At 37.5% G+C, this 15,202-nt stretch overlaps 1 protein-coding gene across 1 annotated transcript; it reads left to right on the forward strand.

Annotated features, from left to right (window-relative positions):
• The first annotated feature begins 3,238 nt into the window (after nucleotides 1-3,238).
• Tmem52b (transmembrane protein 52B) lies at nucleotides 3,239-10,504 on the forward strand. Its single transcript, XM_015489635.2, has 5 exons — nucleotides 3,239-3,816; nucleotides 5,609-5,652; nucleotides 7,174-7,212; nucleotides 7,869-8,035; nucleotides 8,995-10,504. The coding sequence occupies exons 1-5, from the start codon at nucleotides 3,733-3,735 to the stop codon at nucleotides 9,237-9,239; spliced, it is 579 nt and encodes a 192-aa protein (XP_015345121.1). The 5' UTR covers nucleotides 3,239-3,732; the 3' UTR covers nucleotides 9,240-10,504.
• Nucleotides 10,505-15,202: the final 4,698 nt, after the last annotated feature.

Genomic DNA, 15,202 nt, shown 5'->3' on the forward strand with positions numbered 1-15,202 from the left:
TAATATTCCCTTATGTACATATAGAACATATTTTTTTTATTTGTCCATCTGTCAATAGACATTTGGTTTCTCCTATTCTTAAATGTCCATGAACACAGTCTATAATCCTTGTGTGGCAGATACCTGGGCAGACTTGACATACCTATGAAGTCTCCAATTGACCCCTCCTCCTGGTGTTCATGGTCCAGGATAATCTCTTCCCTTTGAACATGAGTAAGAACTTTGACTTGAAGAGCAGCAAAAGTGATAGAATGTATGTGATCATGCATATGTGATTACATAAGATGTAGTGACTACTATGTTAAACCCTCTCCCTCTGCTATCTCTATTTCTCCATCTAGATTTAGAGAAGCAAGTTTACACTGACACAAACGTCACAAAGAAATGCACTCTGCCTGAGGGATCTTGTGGGTGAATTCTTCCCCCATTTGACCCTTCAGATGAGAATGCAGGCCAGAAGTCACCTTGATTTCAGCTTTGTGAGACCCTAAGCAGAAGACCCAACTAAACTGTGCCCAAGCTTCTGATTCATAGATGCAAGATAACAAGTATGTGTTGCTCTATATTATTACTCACAGGTTATGGTAATAAGTTTTATAGAATATGAACCTAATTCATTCTTTGATAAACTCAATCCTTCTTGCCTTACTCAGCTTCCTTAAATCTAATCCCCTTACTGATTTTCAGTGCCTGTGAGGTTTCCACTTAAAACCTATGCTTCGATGTTGGCTCATAAGACAGATGCTTTCAGAGGTTTTCAGAAGGGACTGACTTCTGCCATCTCATCTACTCTTGACCTCATGGTTTTGGCCCAGTCCACTGATCAGCCCTTTATAGCTTGATATTGATGCCTCAGAGTAATCACAGTCCTGGATTCTATTTCACTGAAGCACAGAGAGGGTGGGTGACCTGGGTTAGCCAAGGTCAAAAAGAGACTAATTAAAGGAAACAGAAGCAAGCACTTCTTTAGCTAAACTTGTCACAGGGGTTGTACAACAATTCCCTGAAGCATAAGCAAGACGGTCCATGTACATGCACCTCTCATTGGTTCCAATCCAAGTCCTTAACAGCACAGTGTAAGCTAATGATTCACAGGCTTAATGGAACTACACAAGGTTGTGTAGGATTGTAATGAGGTCATTCCCCACTACTCCAGCTACTTGCCTTTCTGTCCCTATCCCATGTATGCCTTCTTCAGTCTTCTCTTTCCTTTGTCATCACTCCCCTTGTGGAGGCATTGAGAAAAATTGACCTCGGAGTTAAAACTGTCACAAGACATAATCACACTCATTAGGATTAAAAAAAAAAGTGGTTTTATTTCCCCAGTAAACACTTTGGGGAGAAAAAAGAAATGGCAATAGTAATTCCATGAAAGAAAAATATTGAGGCAGTCATTAACAGAAGGCTATTTTGTTCTAACCTGTTAGAAGGCTGGAGGGCAAAAAGATGATGGCAGTCACATGGCAAGAAAGTCAATGAGAGGAAAAGCCATGTTCATTGGCAAACCTGTTCACACAGGTGGAGGCCGGCCTGGTTGCGGGAAGAAATGGACAGGCTAACATGGGAAAATATTCAAGAGCCAGACTATTAGAAGAGCTAAAATGTAGCTTAGAGAGGGACTGGTATATAAATATACACAAGAGGCATAAAAGACATTAATTATCCAGCACATTAGAAGTGAGGGTTATTTGTAAAATAAGAGTTAAAATCATCTTAGCTAACACATAAAATACTTATCAGGACTATTCTATATATATTTTATACATATTAGCTTATTTAATGTCTATAAGCCTATAAATAATAAGTAATAAGTAATAAATGTTATTACTCCTCTTTTATGTTAAAAAAAAAAAACTAAGTCAATGAAGATATGTGATAACTTGCCCAAAGTCACAGAGATAACAAGTGATTCCTTTTTCTTTTCTTTAGAAAGAAAAATAAAAGGGAAAGTTTCATGATGGTTTTTAATAGAAATAGTCTATTCAAAATACACTTCTTGTCTTTGATTTTATTTCCTCTCTGAAATAATATCTAAAGCAGGTCGAGTGGATATTCCACTCCTTTATGAATGAGATGGGGGAAACTACATAATTATTGAGCTTTTAAAGGACCACAATTAAAGTTCTACTCTTCTCATCCTGTAGAATGCCTTCCACCTTGCTAAGTTTTCTATTGAAACTTGGAATGGACACTTTGTCCCAATCCCAACAGCCTTACATTTTTAAAAAAGAATGTCAGCGTTCATAGATTTGAAACTGATAAATTTTAAACAACCAGCATCATACCAGGATATTCTCTCACTATCTTACTTCACTAAGAAAAAAAATAAAGTTCACCGTCTCCATCTTCTCATCACATTTTCATAGTTGTGAGGGCCCTTTAGTGTATGTTTGATCCCACCTGGCAATATCCCCTCAACAACCACTTCATATAATTTAGACTTCCAGAGTCAGAAAGGATCTGAAATGTGGTTTTATTTAATTCTTATGAGATAGATATATCACTGTAAACTAACATTTAATTGTCTTATCAAGTACTTTGGATTAAATAAAAGATTACCTATGTGGGCATAACTCATCTATACAGTATTTATTCATTCTTATAGATACGCTTCTTTGTAAGTATTTTACATCTTTTCCATATGTGCTTAATTTTTTCAGATCTTAGTTTATTTTCTTGAGTGGCAATTTTTTTTATTTGTTTTTCATTTTATTTATTTATTTTGAGGTGGGATCATCTTATGCTGTCCAGGCTGGTCTCTAATTCCTGGGATGAACTGATTCTTTTGTTTGGGCCTCTAGAGTAGCTGGCACTATTAGGTGCATGCCACTGTGCCCAGCTTCTGAGGGGCAAGAACTATTCCTTGATCACAATACTACTTTACCTAGAGAGGGAAGTGTAGGGGGGAAAAGAAGGAAAAAGACAAAAACAACAATGAAGAAAACAAAGAAAGAAACCTTGGAATCTAGTTTTCAAAAACATGCCTGTGCATAATCTGTTTCAATGGGAACTGGAGTTAGTGTGGAGGAGGAGACCATTAATAGCATTTGGAAATTCTAATTTCCAAGCCTCCCTACTTGAAAGATGGGACAGCTTTCCAGTTCATCTGGCAATCTCTCAGCCCTACCCCAATGTTTAGAAATAAATGACCCAGAACCAGGAGAGTTGATTATCAACATAGAAGGGGAGGGCTCCAGAGAAGAAGAAGGGGGGTTTTGAATCACATGGAGGGAGGTGAAAGGAGATTGGCAGGGTGACTTTCAACATTCAATAGTCACCCTGGAGTGCTGTGGTGAATGACCAAGAGAATTACTAGTTTTGGGGAGAAGAGAACATATTTAGTCACCAGCAATCCTTCGATCTTCTTCAAAGCTAAAGTTCTCATCACCAATTAGAACAATATCCAATTTAGAGGACAAATGTGTCCTCCTTGAATGTTTTTCTCCTGTGGGTAGTGGGGAAAGAAAGTTAAAAACACAGAAAGGAGTGATAACAGAAAGAAAGGAAAGAAGGCAAAGAGAGCAAATGTGGAGACTATAAAAGAGAAATAGAGAAGAAAACCAAGAGGAAAGAAAGACCCTAGACAACAAAAATCAGAGGGAGTAGGAGGAAGCAGAGAGAGACAGAAAAAAACTGAATTAATACTGAGAAAAGCTTCTCTCCTTGACAATTCTAGATCAAGACGTCAGTCATGGCTCAGAGCATGGAGAGGAGGCAGCAGATACGCAGAGCATGATCCTGGAGGAGCAGGTGTTCAGCCTGATGGGAGTCCCAGTCCCGGTCGTGACGGCCTCTGCCCTGGCATATTTCATCCAGGTGAGTTCAGTTGCAAATGGCAGGAAAAAGCCATTTTTCCCCCTCAAGTAAATAAACTCTCAGAAGAACTTGGGAGGAAGTGGAGTGAAAAGACAAATATAGAACTTAGCCAGTAGTGTGGTATTATAGGGTTATATGGATACATGTATGACTGGTAATACCTGTGAAAGAGGGGACAGAAATTAGGGTGATTGCTGATAAAGATAGGCTATGGTACTTTAGAAGTGCCACTTACATGTGCTTCTTTTCATATCTTATCACTCATTCCTTGAAATTCCAAGTAAACTATACTAGATACATAATTCCACTAAATGGAATTTCCCATGACAGCACTAATATTATTCCAGCAGTTTAGATACCTCCATTGCAGAAATAAAAGGAAGAGGACTCTAAAAATTCTTTAGGCCTTTTGTTTCTCTCCCATTAATCAGAAGACTGTGAGTAATCCATTATCTGAGAAAGGTACCATGAACTAAGGAATCCTAAACAATTATCAAGGAGAAGTTTGTGTAGCTATGAAATCTAGAAATGCAGAAACTGGGTTGTATCATATCCCTGTACAGGGAGTGGCTGTCTGTGTTGCTTCCTATTTACCAGTTAACCAATATTTGGAAATTCAGTTTTTCTTTCTTTTTCTGGTATTTTCTCTTTACTTCATCTCTCCATTTTCCTCCTCTCTCTTTTAGTTCTCTTTTCTCCTCATTTTGCAATAAGCCCCCAAAAGTGGCATTTTCTCCTCCAAGTACCTGGGGTTTCTCTTTCCGTTAGTGAAGAAAGTGAAACAGAAGTACTAAAGATGGGTTGAAGAAACATAAAGAGCCATTATTTGTGATGTGGCCATCTATTTTAGATGAAAATAAAATGATAGCAGGAATCTCTGAAATGTTGTCTGCAGAGGATAGTTGTTAGTCCTTCTAGAAATCCTTTTCCCTTGATATATCTTGAATATGCATGTCCCCTACCCCCTTACTCCTCAACATAAATGCCTAGTAGATTCAAATGAAATATCAAAAAGAAATGGTTTCTAGAACTAGAGTTTACCTAAAAGGGTCTTTGAAGGAGGAAGTCACCAGCGATATAAGAAAGGAGTAGAAGCTTTCTTTATTCTGTATTGTTTTCAAGGAGTGGAAGGAATTGATAGCAATATCAAAGGATTATTAGAACAAACTTGTCATTGGCTGTATCAACTCATTCAACACATGTTCAGGATAAAGTCAGATTTGAATTCTGGCTTCATCAAAGGATATACATAAATATCAACTAACAGGATTATTGTAATGAAATGTTATGAAATATTAAAAATTCTTAGCAGGCTTATGGGCAAATGGTAGCTATTCAGTAGTTAAGTTTTCTTTGCTTCCTTTCCCCTTCCTCTCTTGTATGGTGAATTATTGATGTATTGTGGGCATAAAACAGGGCAGTGAGATGGAATTCAATTTGCAACTAGGCAGGAATAAAGAGGACAATCATGATATCCTGAAGGACAGATCAGGAAATTTCTAAGAAAGACAAATTGGTATAAATAATTGCCTCTCATTCACCACAATGGTGATGCTCACCCACTAACAAAAGAAGAGATATTTGTCCTTCCACGTTCTCCCATCTCAAGTACAATAGTCAGCACACATGGAAGAGATAAAAGTAACTGTCCTAAATATGGATTGACCTTCTGACCATGTCCTCATCTTTACCAATTGATCTAACAGAGCATAGCGCTGAGAGGTGATTGATAGGCTGCTGAGCACAACAGATGAGACAATTTCTCTGTCTGAGACTATTTCCCTTTCTACAGCTTCCTGGGGCAAGAGGTGAGGAGAACTGTGCCAATCCTGAACAGTGAGTATCTGAGAGTTCAAGCTGGAAGGAAGGAAGGTCAGACAAAAGCATCAAAAAAGTACAAAAAAGTACTTTTTCCCAAGCTAATCTTCCCATCAAAGCAGAACAATTAGTCTCAATAGTCACAGAGACTTGCAAAAGACTTTCTTAGCCATGTTTCTCAGTGACTCATCAGAACAGACTGGATTCAGTATCTAATCATTGGTGTTATCTATTTAGGTGATTTCCAAAGAAGTATATTCTAGTTTTTAGAATATGTTAATATTTATTGCAGACTTAATTTAGCTACCACTTTGATGGAGTTATCCCTTAATCTAAACCTGCCACTATTAGGTCTTATGCAGATACAGAGAACATAAAGATAAAAATGCAAGAGATTCATTCTACTTTGGGAACTATATAAAAAAAAAAAAAGATAAAGTAGAGAGTGAATAAAAGACCTGTTTAGGCTGAAGGAAAACACAGTTATCCATGAGAAAGGTTTCTCAAGAGCTAAGAAGTCTGTGAACCTGGGAGAACTAGTGATAGTCTTGGTTATTTGTTACATGTACATTGGACCTTGGCTACTTGACACACTCTATCTATATACCCTAGGAAGAGTCCTTTTCTATAGAACCTGAGTCTGATGAAGAACCAGAAGAGTTCTGAACAAACGGTGAATGTGAAAAAAACAAGAGGAGACATTGTACAGTAAAATAACAAACTGTATTTTTATGAATATATAACTAAAGAAGGGATAAAGAAATGAGCTTCACTAGATCTCAATAGGTCAACGTATTAGAAAATATTATTAAATGAAAAAAAAATTGTATCTCAGAGACGCACACATACTTTTTTCTCCTCCTCCAATTCCTGATTTTCTCTCATTCTTTCTCCCATGCAATCCCTATATTTCCATTCCTCCAGAGAAAATTTTAAATTGCCAAAGTTAATTCAGAATATTTAGTTAGTTTTCATAATATCAAAGTTAGACTCTGCTTTTTACCTTCTTCCTTTTCAGTCTTAGTGGATATCTGTTATCAGTTTTGACCCTGGATGTGACACTTTAGGCCCCTTTTCATGGTAAGGATGTTGCAAGAGTTTATGAAACATGAATTACAAACTTGATAACTTTCATGCTCTTAACTGAAACTTTCTTTATAGTTACATTTTATTAAGCTCAAATTTATGCAAACCTTAATGTTCACATCTGTTTTCAAGGTTACTCTTTAGCAATTTCATTCCAAGTTCATTCCTGGCAATTTTCACCATAACTATTTACAGTAGCCATGGAAATATTTTCTATTAACACTTTTCATGATCAGTACTTTGATCTGTTTTATAGTGATTTATAAAATGATTTACCCAAAGCCCCTCATCTAGTATAAAACATCATTTGAGACACACCATTTAACAATAGAATTGGCTAGTTACATTGAATTTTAAATAATATAACCCATGTTGTGTTTATTATAACATGGTATCACTCTGTAACTCATATTTCTGGTTTTTAATTTAACAAACTTTATTCTTTCTCCATAGTTGCCTGACCACAGACTGGGTACATCTCTGGTATATATGGTAAGTTTCAGTTATAACACCTACAAAGACACTTCATTTATTTTTATTTTTTTAAAGAGAGAGAGAGAACGTTTTAATATTTATTTTTCAGTTTTTTTCAGTGGACACAATATCTTTATTTTATTTTTATGTGATGCTGAGGATCTAACCCAGCGCCCCGCGCATGCCAGGCGAGTGCGCTACCGCTTGAGCCACATCCCCAGCCCAGACACTTCATTTTTAAGAGCATTCATTTTTTTTTTAAGTTTTAATACACATTGTGACCAGGAAGTAAAGGTGCCTACTTAACATTTCAAACAGTTAAGTTTCTTTACCTCAACACTAACCTAATTGACAATATGCCAGGATTTTCTATTTTATTATAATCTCTTCAGCCAACATCAAAAGATTATTGTGTCCTCCCCTTGAGAAATCTCTCTACATGGGGATTTACTTAAGTCAAAAGCAGCCCTTTCCGCCTATCATAAATATCTTATTATTTGCTCTAACGAACTGACTTGGTCTTGCTGACAAAATAAGAATGTCTATAGACTTGAAATTAAATTCTAATAATTATTCCATAAAATATCCATGAGAATCAAAAGGCAGACATTAAAGGCTGATTACACCCAGCTGGGAAACAAGCCAGCTTGGACCCGCTCCGCGGGCTCTTGCAGGTTACTGGTGGTGATTGGCGCGCTGCTGCTCCTGTGTGGCCTGACCTCAGTGTGCTTCCGCTGCTGCCTGGGTCGTCAGCAACAAGGCGAAGATGGGGGCCAGCCGCCCTACGAAGTGACAGTCATAGCTTTTGATCATGACAGCACCCTCCAGAGCACTTTTACTTGTGAGTACATGGCCTTATGACATGAGGGAGGGATCCAGGTTGTAAAGATTGACTCCAGGGGTACAGAAGCATGGAACCACTGATCAAAGACTATTAAATATTCTAGGACTGGGGTAGTTTTAATTTCCAGAAGTCCAGAGGTGCAGAGATCTGGCTTCTCACTAATGCTGTATTCTCAGTTATTTGTCAGGCTGATAGAGTGAAGAAAGAATGAAATATTGGAGATAATGTTGAAGGTGTTTTATAGGAAGACTCACGCAGTTTATAGATCCTTATTTTGCTAAAGCTATTTTACCTTCTGCACATACCCTTTCCCCAAATGTCTCAGATTTGGTGAAAGTCTACATTTTCTATTATTTCTTCTATTTTGTATCTTTAAAGAAACTAGTGGTGCCCACTTTCAATTCTGTACTCTTCAAGTCTTTGTACTCTGGATTTTAGCTCCAGTGTCCTTTTGATGATTATATGGTTATTTTTCTCCTTATGTTCTTTATTCTTCCTGAAATTAGGGAGTAAATACAAGGCAGAAAACCAGATAGCAAAACACCCTGATATTTATTTTAGAAAGAACACTGTGATGTGTTTTTCACCCTCCTCCCCCCTTTACTCTTGGCCATCCTTAGAGCAGTGACAAATAGGGCAGAAATAAATATCCCCAAGGAATCCTTACTACCATGGGTTGGTGTAAAGGGATCTAAGTCTCAAAAGGAAAGAGCCAGGCTTGTGAGCTATGGGAGCACAATTTAGATTACTCAGAGACATCAGAGAAGACAGGATCTTAAAGCAGATTTTAAAGGTGGTTTTTAAATGAGCTTTACAGGATTTTCATAAATTTTGTGGCAGGGAGTGACAATGAGTTTGGACACATGTTAAAAATGAAAGGATATTAAGGGCAATGTAAGCCTCTAGTGCCTGGGGCTCTCCCATTTATGCTAGCTTTATCCCTCCTTTCCTTGCAGCCCTGCAGTCAGTGTTTGGCCCTGCAGCTGGGAGAATCCTGGCTGTGACTCGCTCCCACAGCTCCCTGGGCCAGCTGCCCTCCTCACTGGACACCCTCCCAGGGTATGAGGAAGCTCTTCACATGAGTCGCTTCACAGTAGCAAGGTGTGGGCAGAAAGCACCTGATCTACCCTCAGTGCCAGAAGAAAAGCAGATACCTCCCGTGGAGAAGGAATCTCCTCAAATACAACAGCCTTTCCACTGATGGGAACTTGGATTTTATACCTGGGGACTGAGTAAAAAATACCTGGGTCCCTGAGGATCCCCAGACAAATAGAACATTTTATTTTCTAACTCCTAGAAGGATTAGTATAGCATCTAATTATTAGTATATGCAAAAAGAAGTGTTCTAATTCTTCATTCCCAGCCACATACATTTTCTGATATGGCATTCTCTAATCAGGAACTCATTGTTTCCCCCCAGTGGCCAAAATTTGTACCTCTTACTGTGTTGTGTCAAAACAAGGAAAGTATCAAGTTGTCTTGAATTCCTTTATCTATTAAGTGCATATAAAATTCCAATACCCCTATGATACTGCAAGTTGCTTTTCTTTCTGATGGATAAGAGACTGGTAAACTTCAAGAGAAACAGTGTACATATAGCAATCAACATGAATGCACTGAACACATGCACTTTTTCTCCCAAGAAAACAACCAATTTCATGCTGCCTGACAATAATCATCATATAATACTCACTCGATCATCTAGAATTCAGGGGTGGGATTGGAAGTATAGACTAAGAGAACATATTACATAGTATGTGCTTCCCATTCATAGTTTCTTTCACTGTTGTCCCACCCACCATAAGCATGAAAAACTTTGCTGAATACAATAGCAGCACCACTAATTCTAACACTCTAAAGAATAGCATTGCCTTGCTTCTTTCCTCCCTTTTGCTTGAGCCACTTATAGCCAAATGTCTGCATTGACTCACACTAGTCTCTAGTGGTGGCCCTTACTGCCACCTGGTGGAGCCATGGTGGAAAACACATTCTCTCCCTTTAGCCCATCTTCTGAGTTCTCTGATTGCTAAGTGAACTAAACCTGGATGTGATCCCTCCCACAGTCCCATCCTGTTGAGTAGTGCTAAGCTACCCTCAAGATATACTCCCTCCCCAAAGTACTGTTATTGAAAAAAAAAATCGAGGAAGTGAACTGTAGTTGGAAAAAAACTACTTGCCTTAAAATGTTACTAAAATTGTTAAAGCATAGTTTTCTCTTCTATAAAATACTGAACAAAAACACCTCACAGGATTATCATGAGGATCCAAGAAGCTAAACATATGTGACATTACTTGTAAAGTACCATGCACATGTTCCTGTTAGTATTCTTACTATTGTCATCTAATCTTCACCTGCCTGCTAGGATTCCACTGAGAATTATGTTCTGGTTTATTTTTTTGCCAGCCAGCTTTGCTATTGTAAAGTAGCTTTATGTTATCAATAAACGTTTGTTGTATAAAACCAGAGATATGAAAAATTGTGCTCTATATGTGTAATAAGAATTGTAATGCATTCCGCTGTCATATATAAATTTAAAAAATCCGTTGACTGAGTAATGAATAAAGATATGTTATTCTTCTTAATATGCTTTCAGTAGAGGTAAGAAATATTTCAGAAGGGTAGTTGTTTTTTAGGCAATTAGCTCCACTGTTCAGAGGAGGCACCACACACCCAGGGATTGGTTGATTAGTGGCAGAGCCTCACTAAACACATTCCTGAAATGCTCACTCAGCCCAGAGGGGAAAATGTTCTAAGTGAGTATAATCTACTAGTGATCTGAATTTTCCCTGCATCACTTAGCAAATTGCCTCAGGAAATTATTGTAATGCATGAATTGTTCATTGCACCCAAGGTGGCCTTATTGTTCTACCACCAAATGAAGCATCTAGTCATCGCTCATTCCATAAATATATTTTTTGGCTCTTTCATTCTTCAAGACATTGCAGACTTGAAGAAATTAAAATGTTGATAGGTATTAAAGGGCCTTGGAAGAAATGCCTCTAGTAAGGACTCATTCTAAAGAGAGCTCTCCACTCCCACTGCCTTATTTGACTTATGGAATCACTTCCACCCACTTTATCCTACATCTCCCTCCTTCATTGTGCTTTTTCATAATTTGCTTCATGTGTCCAATCTTATGACCATTCCTCAGCTATGTGGAGTCTTTCACTCCTGTGACCTCCCACTTTGTCACAAGCTGTGAGAACCCTTTTGGCATCATTTCTTCCTCTACTCAATCTAGAACATCTGTGAATTACCTCCATCACTTTCACTTTAGTTCTTGAATTTTTAACACCTTTTAATGTACTTCACACCTATTTTTCACACTTTGAACACTGGTTCAAGGATGCTAACTATTGTTTCTCCAAGGCCTATACTGCTGAGCAGTGCTGGGGAATCTCTCAACTGGACTCATTGTCCTCAACAACAGGGTCTCCAAAACTACTTAGCCACTTAGTATTCCTTCCAATCTTCTCTGGTAGTTTCTGCATCCCTTTTAGTAAGTATTCAAATTTAAATGGCTGTCTTCATATCCCACACCCTACCATCAACTGCTTACTTCTAGGAAGGGGACTAGTTCTTCTAGTTCAGAGTGAGAACCAAAGTCTTCACTTCTTGCCCCCAAACTCCAAACTTATATAGATCCATACCTATCCTTTTCTCCTTCATCTCAGTCCCATTAGAACAGATGTAGTTTTTCCTCCCCAATATCAGTACTTCAATAGTGCTTTCCATTACATTGATTCAGCAGGATTTTGTTTTCGGCAAGCATTATTTAACAAATAATGCACCAAGAATAGGGAAGAGGCAGCTGGGGAAAAAAAATGTGCAAGATATAGTATTTGACTTTCATTCCTCACAGAGCTTAAACTGAAAGTAGGTAAAATAATATTAAGAAAAAGCAAAAATAAAATGATAACAGACTTTAAAAGTATAAAGAACTAAATGAGATCCGCCCACACCAGCCTACACAGGACCCAGGTTCAGAGTTTGCCTGGGTCAACACCAGCAGGCACCCACGGGAGCCCAACCTCTAACACAGGACTGACTGCCCCTTCCAACCAACAGACTATTGCAGGAGGTCAGGCCCAGCCCAGATCTGCCCACACCTACTTGCTCAGGACCCAGGTCCAGGGTAGGTCCAAGTTCGCCCCCACATCCACCTGGGAGCCTAAGGCTAACCCACATCCATCTTGGGACACTTCATCATCACCATAGCCTTCCCTATGCAGTAGCTTCTATCTTTTTGAGAAAAGACAGGACTTAGAAGCAGCTGCCTCTCAGAGCAGGCCTCCCAAAGAGAGTGTGAGGCCCACCCTTTCAGCCCCATCTCTGTAAGGCATTGCATCGTGGGGCACCTCAACTATTATCTCAAGTTACCTTGGCTATTGCTGCCACCACCCTTAGTAGCAGTAGCATACATTGAGGGACATCAGCAGGGTCCGGAAGCCCAACATCAAAGTGAGGTACAGATAATCTGCACAGGTACTATAAGAATATAAGGTAGTAACTATAATATCTCAGATCCACACTGCAAGAAAGGAAGATACATAGAAAACATGAAAAAATAAGGGAGGAAAGTGACCCAAACAAACCAGGATACTATAATAACAGAACCCATGGATGGCAAAGTTGATGAAATGCAGAGAAGGAGTTCAGAAGGTTCATAATTAAAATAATCTGAATTAAAGAATGATCTAAATGAGCAAATACAGGCAAAAATTGATCACTCCAATAAAGAGATAAGAGAGCAAATACAGGTAGCAAAAGATTGCTTCAAGAGAGAGATGGAGACTCAAAAAACAAAACAAACAAAGAAAAAAAAAAACACAGAAATCCTTAAAATTCAGGATACAATAAGCCAAATAAAAAAACTCAATAGAAAGCATGACCAACAGACTAGATCACTTGGAAAAAAGAATGTCAGATAATGAAGACAAAAGTATACAATCTGGAAAATAAATTTGATCACACAGTGAAGATAGTAAGAAACCATGAACAGGACATCCAAGAATTATGGAACAGCACCAAAAGACCAAAACTAAGCATTATTGGGATAGAGGAAGTCACAGAGTTTCAAACCAAAGAAATGCACACACAATCTCTTCAATGAGATAATATCAGAAAATTTCCCAAGCATGAAGAATGAATTGGAAAACCAAATACAATAGGATTACAGGACACCAAATGTACAAAATTACAACAGATCTACACCAATGCACATTATAATGAAAATGCCTAGCATACAGAATAATGATAGAATCTTAAAAGCCACAAGAGAGAGGAATCAGATTACATGTAGGGGGAGAAAAATTCATATCTCAGTAGATTCTCAAAGCCAGGAGACCGTGGAACAATATATACCAAGCTCTGAAAGAAAATGGATGCCAAAAAAGAATCTTCTATCCAGCAAAATTAAGTTTAGATTTGATGATGAAATAAAAACGTTCCATGATAAAAAAAAAAAAAGGTAAAAGAATTTACAACTAGAAAGCCTGCACTAAAGATCATCCTCAGCAAAATATTCCAAGAAGAGGAAATAAAAAACAATGATGAAAATCAGAAGAGGGAGGTATTACACTAAAGGAAAATCTAATCAGAGGAGAAACCAAGTCACATTAAATACCAAACATAAACAAAAATGGCTGGGAATACAAATAATATTTCAATAATAACCCTGAATGTTAATGGCCTAAACTCACCAATCAAAAGACATAGACTAGCAGATTGGATAAAAAATTTTAAAAAAAAGACCCAACAATATGCTGCCTCCCAGAGACTCACCTCATTGGAAAAGACATCCAGAGACTGAAGTTGAAGGGTTGGGAAAAATCATATCACTCACATGGACTGCAGAAGCAAGCAGGGGTTACCATCCTCATATCAAATAAAGTAGAATTCAAGCTAAAGTCAATCAAAAGGATAAAGAAGGACACTACATACCGCTCAAGGGAACCATACACCAATAAGACTTAACAATTATAAATACATATGCCCCAAATAATGGAGCGTCTACGTTCATCAAACAAACTCTTCTCAAGCTCAAGAGTCAAATAGACCACAACGCAATAATTTTGGGTGACTTTAACACACCTCTTTCATCACTAGATAGATCTTCAAAACAAAAGCTGAACAAAAAAACTATAGAACTTAATAACACAATCAATAACTTAGACTTAACTGACACATATAGAATATTTTATCCTTTAACAAGAGAATACACTTTCTTCTCAGCAGCACATGAATCCTTCTCTAAAATAGACCATATACTATGCCACGAAGCAACTCTTAGCAAATATAAAAAGGTAGCATTCTATCACATCATAATGGAATGAAATTAGAAATCAATGATAAAATAATAAATAAAATCCACTCCAACACCTGGAGACTAAATAATATGCTACTGAATGAACCATGGGTTGCAGAAGACATCAAGGAGGAGATTAAAAATTTTTTTAGAGGTAAATGAGAATGCAGATACAACATACTGAATTCTCTGGGACTCTATGAAAGCAGTTTTATCCTTGCGTGGAGTTGATTCCTTAAAAGAATAAAAAGTCAACAAATAAGTGACTTAACATCTCAAAGACTTAGAAAAAGAAGAATAAATCTACATCAAAAGCAGTAGAAGACAGAAAATAATTAAAATCAGAGCTGAAATCAATGAAATTGAAACAAGAGAAACAATTGAAAAAATTGACAAAACAAAAAGTTGGTTCTTTGAAAAAGAAATAAATAAAATCAACATACTAGTCCTGCTAACTAGCCATGCTAACGAGGAGAAAGAGAGAGAGAGAGAGAGAGAGAACTCAAACTACTAACATATTTTGATGAAAAAGAAAATATCACAATAGACACTATAGAAATATGGAAGATAATTAGAAGTTATTTTGAAAACTTGTTCTCCAATAAAATAGAATATATCAAAAGCATTTACAAATCTGTAGTCATATAATTTGCCCAAATTGAATCAGAATGATATACACAATTTAAACAGATGAATTTTAAGTGACGAAATAGAAGATGCCATCACAAGTCTACCAACCAAGAAAAGTCTGGGACCAGATGGATATACAACCGAGTTCTACAAGACCTTTAAAGAAGAACTAATACCAATACTCTTCACAAAATTGCAATTATATTAGACAAAGGCGCCAAAAACA

The sequence above is a fragment of the Marmota marmota genome, unplaced genomic scaffold (assembly GCF_001458135.2).
Source record: "Marmota marmota marmota unplaced genomic scaffold, marMar, whole genome shotgun sequence".
NCBI lineage: Eukaryota > Metazoa > Chordata > Mammalia > Rodentia > Sciuridae > Marmota > Marmota marmota.